The 13,427-nt window shown below is 40.4% G+C and overlaps 2 protein-coding genes across 5 annotated transcripts in view; one reads left to right on the top strand and one right to left on the bottom strand.

Annotated features, from left to right (window-relative positions):
* Positions 1-4,724, top strand: part of ica1 (islet cell autoantigen 1) — a 26,586-nt gene extending 21,862 nt beyond the window's left edge. The window contains exons 12-13 of the mRNA XM_033640244.2: positions 1,157-1,246; positions 1,486-4,724. Coding sequence (XP_033496135.1) covers positions 1,157-1,246; positions 1,486-1,607 — 212 coding nt within the window. The 3' untranslated portion in view covers positions 1,608-4,724. The remainder of the gene's footprint in view (positions 1-1,156; positions 1,247-1,485) is intronic.
* glcci1b (glucocorticoid induced 1b) overlaps positions 4,723-13,427 on the bottom strand; it is a 27,986-nt gene continuing 19,281 nt past the window's right edge. For 2 of the 4 annotated variants that reach the window (XM_078171385.1, XM_078171383.1), the window contains exons 5-9: positions 12,855-12,977; positions 11,760-11,897; positions 9,000-9,186; positions 7,402-7,522; positions 4,723-7,073 (exon numbers count right to left, since the gene is read on the bottom strand). In XM_078171385.1, the coding sequence (XP_078027511.1) occupies positions 6,722-7,073; positions 7,402-7,522; positions 9,000-9,186; positions 11,760-11,897; positions 12,855-12,977 (921 nt within the window). In that variant the 3' untranslated portion in view covers positions 4,723-6,721. Of the gene's footprint in view, positions 7,074-7,401; positions 7,523-8,999; positions 9,187-11,759; positions 11,898-12,854; positions 12,981-13,427 lie in introns of all 4 variants that reach the window. The other 2 variants (XM_078171384.1, XM_078171382.1) reach the window with 1 other exon arrangement.

Here is a 13,427-nt window from a genome sequence, read left to right on the forward strand (position 1 = left end):
AGAAGCATCACAACCAAGGATCAGTCCCAATACATCCCTTGCCCCCTCCGTTTTGCCCTCACCACTGTTTATTGCCACGTTTAGGGGAAGGGTGTCTTGATTCTTCTTGGGATAGAGGGGTAGGGCGATAAGGACGAGGGATACATGTTTTTCATGTCATTGAGATAACCCAATTTGAGTAAACACTATCAATGAAGATACTGCTGACATGTCAGGTCTTGAAGGGTTGTCCCATTTCGTAGGGGAGGATTTAAAGCACTAACCCTTGTAACTCTGTTGCAACGGGTTAAAGGGGCACTTGAGAAAAAAGGGGGGGGGGGGGGGGGTAGGGGTAAAAAAAAAAGAAATGGGACGAGGCCCAAAGCTCAAGACCTCAATTTAACCTAAAGACTGGAGGCCAAAACAGCCAAGTCCTGGAAAGAATCCAGTTCAGAGAATCAAAGGACGTGACTCATCGTGACCCAAACAGCCTGAACACCCAGATCGAAAGTAAAATGGCTCAAGAACAGAGCTATAAAAAAAACCTTCAAGGAGGAAAACCCCCAAATACTCACGAGTGAAGAATTTTTAGATGCATCCTATAGCGCCTGACGCTGCAGTCACACTCAAAGCATTTAAACTGAAACAAGTTTTACTCATTAAAAATTTCTGCTTCAACATCAGGACTTTCAGGAAATTGCAAAGTGCCACAAAGGTAACACTAGAAGAGGATGCTGGAGCGGAAACACCATAAAGCACTACAAATATCCAAAGGATCCAAAAGGCTGTTTGCTCTCGAGCCTGTTGGACTCATTTGTTTGTTACAACATACAATATCAACAGCACATTCCTGTGTCCTCCCCGGTGGCAGTCTGCGTTGCCACATACTGTATTTTCTGGATACACAAGAAGATAAAAGCCAAATAAATTTGCCTGAAACAAGAACTCAGAGTTGTAACTGCAACCTCTGGCCTGTTTCTAATAACCCACTAATAACGTCAAATGAGATTATGCCGTGATAAATGTTTTGATTGTTGCTGTTTGTGTGTCTGTTACACAATATTTTTCCACATCAGCAGTGTGTGAGAAGAGTGCAGTGATTTATTTGTTGGATCATGCTTTGGCACGTTAAGCGTCCCCTGTTGATTAATCTAAAAATCTGCGTCTCCATTTTCAGATTGGGCCGGGATCATTCCGGCGCCCGTCGCCCAGGCAACGGAACACTCATCTGGAGCCAATCAGAACCCTTCTAAGCCAGCACTGAAAGGTAGGACCGGGCCAAATGAGTAAAACAGATGAAAAGACTTGAAAGAAAAACGACTGATTCAGAGAGACGTGTCCAACTGAGACCTGTGTTTATGGGTACTAAAAAGAGTTTGTGGGTTGTTTCCATTCATAATTTTGGATATCAGCCAGATGCAGACTTTGACAGGACAAATTGAGGTGTTAATATTTTCAGCAGTGTTTCTGAATGACATTTTTTACCCTTCTTAACTCACTTCACAGAGAATCCAGGGACGTCCAAAGACCTCTCAGCGTGGTTCAACCTGTTCGCTGACTTGGATCCCCTCTCCAACCCTGATGCAGTCGGCAGAAGCGACACAGAGCACGAACTTCACAACGCATAGTTCTTCCTCAGCGTCATGGTTTATCTGAAATGGGTACCTTTGTTGGTGGGAACAGCAGACTGTAGCTGCCAGCGTGATTAGAGAACAATCAGATGGACCACACACACAATCGTCTTCTCTTTAGACTTCAGTTACAGTAGATATAGAGCTGAAACAATTAGTCAGCTAATCAATAAGTCAAAGGAAAAACAACCAGCAACTCTTTATAATAACCATCATTAAAAAATGGTTAATTGACAGTTAATTAAACCTAAGTTAAAGGTCCAGTGTGTAGGATTTAGAAGGATATGTTGGCAGAAATAGATTATAATACAATAAGTATGTTTTCTTTCGTGTATAATCTCCTTGTTGTGTTTTCGTTACCTTAGAATGAGCCGTTTATATCTACATAGAGAGCGGGTCCTTGTCTACGGAGATCACTGTGTTGCACCACCATGCACCACACACTAACCTAACACTGGCTCTAGATAGGGACATTCACGTTTTCGCATCTCCCACCGTAGTCAGCAGCCCCTCTGCTGCTGAAACTGCTTTACTCAGTGTTTTTACCGGTTTAAATCACCTGGGGTCTCATTTATAAACACTGCGTACGCACAAAATGAGGCGTAAAATAAGCGTACGCCATTTCCCACGCAAAAGTTGTGATCTATAAAAGCAGACTTGATGGAAGAAACTTTGACCCATGCTTACAAATATTTTGGAGACGAGAAATTGGCGACGCAGATGGTGAGGTGAAAGCCTGATTGTAGAAACTGTCAAATATTTTTTTGGCGCACGTCATTTTTGGCTTTTGTCCGTACGTTAATTTCTAGTTAGAGCCTATGCACTGTTTTATAAATGAGACCCCTGGTTTGTTTGTTTTGGAGAGGAAGAGACCTCTGGGGAAAATTTAGCTCCGAGTAAAAACCACCTGAATGTGTGGATCTTAACTCATCAGTGAAAAAAGTTGAGGACTGAGATCGAGGCTAGAGGCCTGTCTCCAACATGCCAAATAGCATCTGAGAAACACAGATTTGTAACGTGAAACTGGTTTATTCAAACCAATTATTAACCATTAAAAAAACTGTTAATACAATATATAAAATGTTGTGTGTGCAACAATAAACTGTTAAAAAACAAAAAATGACAGCATTATTAATTATCATTTTGTTGTCCGTTAAAGGTTAAATAATTTAAGTTTAATTTACCATCAATTTACTATTTATTAATGACGGTTATCATTAAGTGTTGTCAAATATTGTGATAATCGATCCGTTATTTCAGCATTTTTCAAGCAAAAAAGCCAAATATTTTAGAGGATATGCTGATTTCTTTATCATATATGATAGTAAACTGAATATCTTTAGGATTTTGACTATAATAATATAAATAAATAAAATAATGTGATGTAAAATAAATTAGAATGGGCTTCATCTGATAGAGGTAACACTTAACTGACTTATGCCCAAAGACTATATTTAGTATGATAAGGAAAAATATTTGTCGTGATTGGTGTAAAGTCTTAAAAATTTGGTACAGACAAACATTGCGGAAAGAAAACGGTACAATGTAGAATTTTCTGGATCAGATAAAAAAACTTGCGCTTTTATCAATAGTCAAAATCAGGATCACTAAGAAAAAAGTACGTGTGCATATGTATCCTTGATATCAACAGATTCGTTCGTAGTTCATAGATATCAACTACTTGATTGTGCTCCTTGTCGTCTCTGAGATACAGAGACACTTCAGGACACACTTCAGAATTTCATTTGCAGACACAAATAGGTTAATTATCATAATAAAATAATCGATGGCAGGATCTTTTTGTTATAGCAAAATATATAACTGTGGCGGCCCCTTATTATACTTTCAAATAAGATGTGTTTGTTACTGCAAAAAACTCTGAAATGTCATTATAACAAAAAAAAAAGTTAGTTGAACAAAAAGGGCTCTTACGTTTAAATTATAACATTTAATATCATTACAGTATGTTATTATAATGAGAGAGATATCACTATACCAAGAGAAATGTTCCTGTTATTACAAGAAATGGATCTGATTGTTCTTTCTCATGGTGGTAGTATAGCGCTGCTGTAAAGAGTCCCACTAACAACTACCAGCTCTCGTCCTTTACAAGACGACCTTACTCAGCCTGTTGGCTCCTTCACTTGGGTTAAACACTTAGTGATGTTTAGCATGGATACCTCAGTATGAGTTTGGAACAACAAGCCTTTGACATTAGCTGCCTTGGAAAACTGTAGTCTCTAGTAGCATCCATGCTTTATTTCTGATTCTCATTACTGAAGGCTGCGTACAGGCAGAGCTGCACAACAGCAGAGAGAAACATGACAAAGATCACAGTGCAATAGTTTGTGTGTTTACAAAAATACTGGAACATGAAGTAAAGTTACAGAGAAATATCCAAAAATAAAATGTATTTTTCTGCCATTGATCTACTGAAAACTCCAAGCCGGTTAAGTGATCAGAATTATTGACAGCTATTTGAAGAGGTGAACAAAAGTAAAGAGGTTATGCTTTTAAATTTGTTTGCCAAATGCTGTATTTGTGATTCCCCTTTGAATATATCCCACAACTTGTCATTACATAAAAATACACATATCAGTCGTTCATTACTGCATGTTGCATGCCTTGATTTTATGTTATCCAGTAAAAGTGACTGAATGAAAACTGTATTTATATTAATTTATTTTTCATCATTTGGACACATATTTATTTTGTTCAATTACTGGCGTTCATGGGCACTATATGCAGTTTTCATTGGATTGTTTTCGGAGCCAAACTACCTGGAAGTACAATCATAAACTGATTTTAACTACAATGCTGCATAAATTAAATATATATATCAGAGTAAATGCCTTAATCGAATCACAAATCAACAATATAGAACCTCATCATGATTATTGGATTCGTGAATTTATTTTGTTGTAACGTAGCCTTGTGTCATTTTTGATGTTGGAGCCATGTGACATTTAAAATCATAACCAAATACATTGACTGCCTTACCTTGACTCCTGTTTGTACATAAATGTCATGCTTGTGAATACTGATATTACTCCTCTATGTGTCTGTCTGTCTACGGCCTTTGAAAAACAACATACATACCAATCCAAAAAGAGACTTTTTTTGTTTTCTTTATTGAAAAAACACACACAAGATCTACATAAAAATGCGTAATACACAGGAGAACTGAATCACCATTGCCAAACATGGCAACCATTTCTTAACTGCACTGCACAATGAGCTTGTGAATAAAATCAGAATTAGTATGATTGAAACTCTTGGAGCTGCAAGCAGAAGAGAGTATCTCAACTTAATTTGTGTGGAATGTGTTGCATATTGTTCATACTTGTGATTCTGTGCAAGTAAGTGGCTTGATAGACCAAAGTTTTGGAATGAAACATTTACTCGTTCAAAGTTTACCTGGTCTACATCAGTCATGTTTTTTTGTTTTTTGTTTTTTGTTTTTTAAATATGTTCTGGTGTTAAACTTGTGCAGGTAACGTTAGGGCACATCTGGTTGGATCTCTATATTGAGCCAAACTGTGTTACACAAAAACTGTTAGTGTAGCGTTACTTCAAACAAAAAAATCAATTGCACACTCAAGTTCTGATTGTTTTAACTTACAAGTTGGTCTAAAATAAAAATAGTGATTATCATCTCACTTCCAAGTAAGTGCTTAGGCTTGGTCCAACGATTATCGCCTGTGTTTGAAACACTCTGAACCAGTGTTTGTATGTAGCTGAAGTGTTTATAAACCAAATGCACATAAACATTCTGCTTCTGGCACAAAAACAGTGCCCCCTGCATCCCAAATACATGACAGGCCTGTCGTCATTCTGCAGTTTGCTTTGGTACATATTTAACAAAGGGGAGAAACAAACGACATATCTGTCAGTTTGTGAGGGTGTAGCTTATGTAGCTAGTTCGGCTTACACGAGTAGTCACGGTTGACTAAAGCAACAGCGATCTCTGGAATGTGTCATAGCACCTGAAACTCTAACCTGAAGAGGTTAACGCAAAAGTCACCTGTCACGAGCTGTGACACCAATCGGTTGATTCAGTCCGTTATAATCTCCCTCTCCAGGGGAAAAAATAAAACATTTCTGCAAAAGACTGGAATGTCTTTCTATAGAAGTCATAAACACTGGGGAAAGGCAACATAGTCCAAGCAAGTACATTCCACATGACCTGAGTTATTGTTCTGTGTAGTGTGGGGCAATAAAACAAGGCAATGGGGGAGTTGTGTGCTTTGTGATTGGTTATTTGATCGCTGAAAAACAGCTGATATTTTGCATTTTTTGTGTTGAGCTAACCGAGTTTTAATAGGGATCAGACTAGAATGCAGATCTAGGTCTTGGCTTGTCGGCCTGTTGGGTGGAGCGCTCAAGCAAACTGCTGGTTTCACAAAGACATTGTGCTACAAATACTTTAAAATAAACAAATAAAAAAATAGGCCATGGCCTGTATCATTCTGAGCCATGTCTTAACAAGTGCAAACATTGTGGTTAACGTGGGGCGATGTATTCTGACTGTGAGACATCCTGATATGCTAAATACATAAACCGAGCATTTCCATCCTGTCAAAAAGCTTACGTGTATGTACTTAAGATGTTAGCTCGCTGAACACTGAACAGCTAATAAGCTGGTTAGATAACATGAGTAGAATGTGTTTCTCATAGCTGTCTCTCGTGAAAGATTTTTCCTTTTTAATTTCATCTTGATAAACTGCCGGCACCTCGTGACACAATCATGTGAGCAGTCATTTCTACCTTTGTTTTTTTTTGCAAAAGAAAGCAAAGCTATTTTTGTTAGGGGTGTTGTCGGGGTACGGAGGAGAAGGCTAGGTTAGTGATGGGTGACGGGAGGCTGTGCCCGAGGTCAGCACATTTCTGACAAAACCATCAGGCGTGTACGGCAGGACGCCGGTACCATTATCGTACTTTTGTTTGTCATGTCTAGACCTCGGGCAGTCCCTGCTGGCTAACGTTAGGATTAACGGAGTACGAATATTTTTTTGTTTGTTTTTGTTTTGCCTTTTTTTGTTTTAAAACCACACCACCTGAGCAGCTGTAATGTTTCAGCTGTAGGTGGTTTGGTTATGAATACCTGAGAACTAGCTGGTGAGGAGAACTTGTCCTGAGCCATCTTTCCCCACGTCTGTGTCGGGGCTCTGGCTGTCTGTGCTGTTGTCTGTTTTCATGCCTGTGCTTGTGTCGGTGCTCCAGTCAGCGGAGGCCGGAAAGGTAGCTAGTGGTGCAGTGGGCAGAGTTGGGGTCACCTGAGGCCCTGGGCTGTCGTTGCCATGGAGACCGAGGTTGGCGGAGGAGCAGGACGAGGGAGAGACGGGGGAGAAGAGGGAGGAGCAGAGGAGTTTGACGGGGCAGAAGGCCGAGCCCCTGGGAATGAAGTTCACCTTGTTTTTGTCGGGGCACGAGAAGAGAGGGAAGCCTTTTGATTTGCCAGACCTGAGGACGACAGGAAAAAGTACTGAGCTCAACTTTGTTTTATTTTCTGTTTATATAACTATTCTGATTAAATGCAAGCTGTTTATCCTACACAGCCGTGTTGCCCTCATCTCTACCACCCACAATGCAAATCAGGTTGTTAGCTTCACTGTACTATTGTCTAACAGGATCTCACAGTCCATGAAGTAGTACAGTAAACTGCATTGTTTTCCTTTTAATGATCAGCACACTCTGTGCTCACACTGCACACAGAAGCACAGAAGTGTCAAATATGAGGGTGCGTTTAGAAACACAGATTGTAAAGTGAAAAACAAGAAAAAATACTTACACCATCTCCTCAAACACTTTGACCTTCTCACAGCCCTCTGGAGGTTCCCGCTTGAACATGTAGCTGTTGTTAGGTTTGGGAGATGTGGCAAACTTGGGGAGAGGAGAACTGCACACACTGTCTGGAAACACACAGTAAAGAATATTACATAGAAGGAGGAAACAAACCTGATGGTAACTGATTTTTAGGAGCTGCAGTCTGCTTACAGTGGGGCTGTGCGTCACTTCAATACGAGATTCTGTACTGATACTAAATCAATCGACATTTTTTACACTCGTCTAGTTTTGTGGCCTGTAGCTCCAGTGCTATATGCAAAACGTTAACGTACAGCCCTGCTATCTATTTCATATAATTTTTTATTTACATGTTGTACAACTGTATATTTTCAAACAGGAAATAAAACCCCTGTCTTTGCATTTTATTTTGATCACAGTCTGTTTTTATAAAAGTGCTTGTAACATCTCAGATTTGGCTTTGACTTGCAACTGAACATGTAGTCCATTTTATAGAAAATACCGCGATATATATCATGTATCGCCAGTCAGCCTGAAAATACAGAAACATACATTTTTATGCATATCGCCCAGCCCTACTTTACTTATATTTTTACGTCTTAAAAAGAATGCTCCTTCGACTCAGCATTGCCGTCCTGTAATTTTCTCAGACTCACGTTGGACAGAAAGAAAAGCTCCAATTAATGCACGCATTCTTCTTCTTTGTTAAAACCTGGTGCCCTGTTTACCCACAATGCAACTCAACCACCAACACCTTGGTTAGCGATCCAGGTGTGTTAAAGCATGGTCTTTACTTGCTGTAGCGTCCCCGGCACAAGGTTTGCATGCCAGAAAATGACCTAATTACCTCTTTCACACAGAGCACGAAGGCCCTGAAAGTTCTCTCTGCGCTTAGTTGTGCACGTCTGAATTTTTGTGATGGGGCACCCACTGTGCTTTTCAGTTCAACATGAACACTGGCAGAGGAGCTTTGCCTGTACAGACATTTCTACAACTCTTCATTGAGGGACTGCAGGGACGGTCAAACTGCCTTAATTTCTTGGAGAGAGCTGCCACACTGGGGACAGAAGAGGCTGTTTGCAGCAGGGTGTGGAAGAACATGAGAGATGTCAGTAAAAGCTAGAAAACAGTCTCATGGAAATAGTGGCAACCTGTGGTATAAAATAATTATGACTTGGAGGTAAGCGACTAATAATTATAGTACACAAATGCAATGTTTGGCAAAATGCTGGTGTTTACTACCGTTGCCAGGCAGCCTACTTTTCCCATCTTGTTCTCCTGGTAACATTTGTTGACTTTGTGCTCATGCACAGAATATTTTGTTCGTATGCTCCCTGGCGTTTCGGAACATATTGCAGCGAACAACGTGCTAAGCATAAAGGTTTCTGTGCATCTACTAACAAAGCTTAATGTAGCCTTACGCAGAGATAAAGAGCGGGCTACAGAGGTCTGATGAGGTCTCTTATTCCTAAACTCTGACTCAAGTGGCATCACACTGAGTAAATTTTGGGCTTCATACAACTTTTGCCCCCTGACATGTAGAGCTCCTCTCTGAAGCTACAAACAAACAAACAAGAGACACACCTTTGTCGATGTCCTCTGCAGAGCACGGGCTTCCATCAGGAGAGTGGACGTGGTCGGAGCTGCAGGGGCGGGGCGAGGGGCTGGAGTCACCACTTGAAGGGGCCTGTGTGTCTGTGTCACGTGTGTCACTGCTGCTGTAGTGATGAGGAGGGAAAGGGGCACGGCGGCCATCTACCGCATCCATGGCCTGTGAGGTCGGAGTGCAGAAGAGGTGCTGAGAGGTCTTGCGTTAACGTGCATGAATCCTAAACTGTCAGAGTAGTGGTGCTTAATGTTCAGAGAGAATCATAACTCAAAGGTCAGTCAATCACCCGTAACAGGCAACATGTCCTTGAAAAACCCACGTGAACTGATGAAGCGCTCCTGCGCACCTCGCTGGACGATGTCACTCAGGGTTAAGAGCATCAGCTGAAATATCCTAAGTCTAAGAATGAAGGAAACTGAAAGGCCTCTGGTGTGTTTGCCTGTCTGTTAAAAGGGCAACTGGAGAAGCAAACACCACACCAGATGGTAATATTTGACAGTAGATGAACAGTTTTCTATTTTGGCACAACAGATTCAAATAGAAGAGCAGGAGAAAAAAGGGCTGGGTGCACAGCAGACTGTAAATCTGTAGTTATACGTATGTTTGTGTGTGTGTGTGTGTGTGTGTGTGTGTGTGTGTGTGTGTGTGTGTGTGATTTTCTAAGAGGGGAGTTTTACAGACCTGCCAAGGTTCACTACCCCACGTCAGTCAAGATTTAAGGGTGTCCTCACCTCTAAGCGATTTAATTCAATATGAGTAAGAATATATGCGTCTTACTCTCTGACTGTATGGTGTGCAATGCTGTGACGTTATTAAACTGTGTTTGCATGCATTTAATAAATGTTAAAAATAGCCTATAAAGTATTTTAAATTGAACTTATGGGCCTGTTTCACTCGTTTATCAACAAACATTACTGATGTAAACAAATCTTTCACAGATGTGAAATATATTTATGATTGTTGCCTAATGTTACATCTGCGTCAAGTAGCATTGTGTTAACTGACACCTGCAGGACAGTGGGTGTACTAATGAGAGTAGTTAGGGCTGTGATGGTATGGTCGGTTCTTACTGTGATGAAAAAACATCATGTCCCTGCAGTTTGGTGGTATACCGCTCCAGCCAAGTTGCAAAAACTTTATCTAGATAGCTTTTCTACTGGGCATTAATCCCACGCTTACATAAACGCTTCAGGTCACGTTTAAGCCTGTGAGACTCAGCTATGACGCAAACCTGCACAGAGCCGGTGCAGACAGCTGCGTAGATTAAAATGTGAGGGTATCTGTTGCATCTGAAGCGCCTGCAGTCTAGATACAGGGAGACAAGCAACTGAAATTTTGTTTTCCTCAAGGAGCCCTTGAACAAAGGATGGAAGACAGTCAGTGATGATGACTAGAATGATTCTTGTGTTCATTGTATTTCATATCACAACCTCCTGCAACATAAGAAAAAAGGTTGTACATCTCCTCGCTCCAGTCAAGTTTTTCCTACAGATCACATTCATGTCTGTGAAAACATGGATGCTTCACACAAATCTTCCTCCCAGCAACACAAAAGATCTACACAATCAGCACAGTTTCAAGATCAGTGTCACTAATTCAGTATTTGACCAAATGCCCCCCCTTCTGTTCCTGAGATATGACGTGGAGTAATGGCCAGAGGAGTGTTTTATGCAGAACATTATGATGTCACAGTGAAGCTGACCTTTGACCTTGTGGATATAAAATGTCATCACTTATCATCATATCCTGTTAGATATTTGTGTGAATTTGTCATAATCAGTATTACAATCCTTGAATAATGGTCACACTGACCTTGACTTTTGACCTTCCACCACCAAATTCTAATCAGTTTATTCTTTAGTCCAAATGGCCGTTTGAGTCAATTTTGGAAAAATTCCCTTATAGTATTCTATACTAAGGGACATTCACGAAAATGAGATGACTGCAAGGTCACACTGACCTTGACCTTTGACCACCAAAATGTAATTAGTTCACTGGTGAGTCTAAGTGAATAATTGTGCCAAATTTGAAGAAATTCCCTTAAAGTGTTCTTAACATATCGCATTCACAAGACTGAGACCGACAAGATCACAGTGACCTTGACCTTTGACCTACAACCAGCAAATTCTAATCAGTTCTTCACTGAATCAAAGTAGGCGTTGGTGCCAAATTTGAAGAAATTCCCTCAAGGTGTTCATAAAATATCCAGTTCCCAAGAATGAGATGAACACAATGTCATGGTGACCTAGACCTTTGACCACCAAAATCTAATCAGTTCATCATCGTCAAAGTGGACATTTGTGCCAAATTTGAAAAAACAAAAACAAAAAAGACAACAACTCTTGAGGCGTTCTTGAGATATCGCTTTCACAATAGGATGGACAGGCAGGCAGATGGACCAGTAAACCAGATAACTTAATACATGTAAGAAACTGTGTAGGCGACATGTACAGCTACTTTATGATTAATTAATTAACACACTTTGCAGCCATTTTGTTGACGGTTGTGCACCAACTCTGAGATATTTAAAGTGTCAGAAATTCCAGTCACAATTCCAACTAGGAAGCTGCTGTAAGCAACTTTTTTTCCACTTGGCTGCTGGTAATTACAGTCTGTACGATGTGACATGGCGTAGTGTCAGGTGAGTAATCTTAGAAACTTGCAGTTCAAAACGCACTCTGAATTTTTTTTTTAAAAGACTGCTTGACCCGTTGCTGGTGTGTACACATCCCTACCTGTATCCCTTGCTCCCAGTCCTCTCTGATAAACACATTTTCCAGCTCGTGGCTGATGCCCTCCACACTGCTCGGCACTCTGCATATGAGGGATTTTGGCACAGGGATTGCTGACAGGGCTGATGAAGTTCCCTTGAACTGGAAAGATGACATAAAAACTAAGTGAAAAGAAATGTATACATCAAAATAATACGATAATGCATGCAACCTGTGCAATTGTGCAATAAATACATAATGCTGCATATGTCTTTAACACCACAATCTGCCTGCGGTATTGAATTGTCGTTGATCCAGTTTCATGAGATATTTAATGGGTGGAGGCGTTCGGTTTAAATACATGTCTCTAAAGTGGGATTAAATGTCATAGGGAACAAAAACACAGCCATGATTGTGATCTCCCACATGTGTGTATGTGGCATAGCATATCACTATTTATGTTCATTTTCCCACAGTGGTCGATGTGTTCTGTTGCTGGGCATCTGTTAATGAATGAACTGCAAACAAGGAGAGGACAGAACATGCCCGGACACATTCCCTCTCTCTTCTCCTCTTCTGACACAACTGGTCAGTCTGGACTCATTAACTAGACTTCCTCGGTCACATGCAGCGTGACATACGTCATCATGAACTTAGATTATGATCAAATATGGCCTCTACACAAGACTAAAGGAACTATTACTACAGTATACAGTCACGTCCATACTACTCCTACTCCTCAAATAGTGACTACATAATTAATGCATGCTGACAACATACAGCTTAATGACCGTTAAACTAATGCAGCAAATGAAAAAGTGAAACCCTGATTTCTAATTTGATGCCATTAACTGAGTAATACAGAAACCCACTCTGCTGAACCCCACTTTATTCATATTCAGTCCTCTTATCTCAAACAGCTGTGATACGGTTTGCTCACCGTCTGTTTCATTTGTATGTGTTTTTGTTCGGCTGCTAAGCTACCTTATCATGTCCCTGCTGTCAGGGTAAAATCTTGCATCACCAAAGACAGAGTTAGTTAATGTTTTTTTTTCACCTGAACAGAGCACACCAGTGACTCAGTTTGGCAAGGCATGAATACTGACATGAATAACTCACCTGCGGTTGGCATGCAGTGCCATGCTGTGCCTGTTGCTGCAGCTGCAGTGAGCTCTGCTCCCTGTCTTTGCTCTGCCGGCTGACCTGTTTGCTGCGCTGCAGCTGCAGTCTCAGTTTAGCAATCTGCTGGAAGAAAAGTAACATCACTTCAGCAAATGACAGATCACAGTCCTGAGGGTAGTATTTCTATCATCGTGCAAATTTTAACTTTTCCCATCAGTGAAATGAATGAAGCCAGAAGATAAGCATATTCGCTCCCATGAAGGGTCATTCTGTTCAAAATCATTTAAATATTTGGTTTATAGAACTCTAAATATCTTGTTTTATTAGACTAACAGTTCTAAACCCCAAAATCATCAATTTACTACAATGTCAAGACAAAAAAGCTGCAAATTCTCACATTTGGGGAGGTGGAACTATTAAATGTTTTGCATTTTTGCCTACAAAAGTGAATAAAATGCTTGGTCAAAATCATTGTCCAATCGTTGCAGCTCTACTTTATTTAAAATATAAAAGAATTATAATGGAGGTGCTAATCACTGGCAATAGGCTTGATTGTAGAAAACAAGTGTC

The sequence above is a fragment of the Epinephelus lanceolatus genome, chromosome 10 (genome assembly GCF_041903045.1).
Source record: "Epinephelus lanceolatus isolate andai-2023 chromosome 10, ASM4190304v1, whole genome shotgun sequence".
NCBI lineage: Eukaryota > Metazoa > Chordata > Actinopteri > Perciformes > Serranidae > Epinephelus > Epinephelus lanceolatus.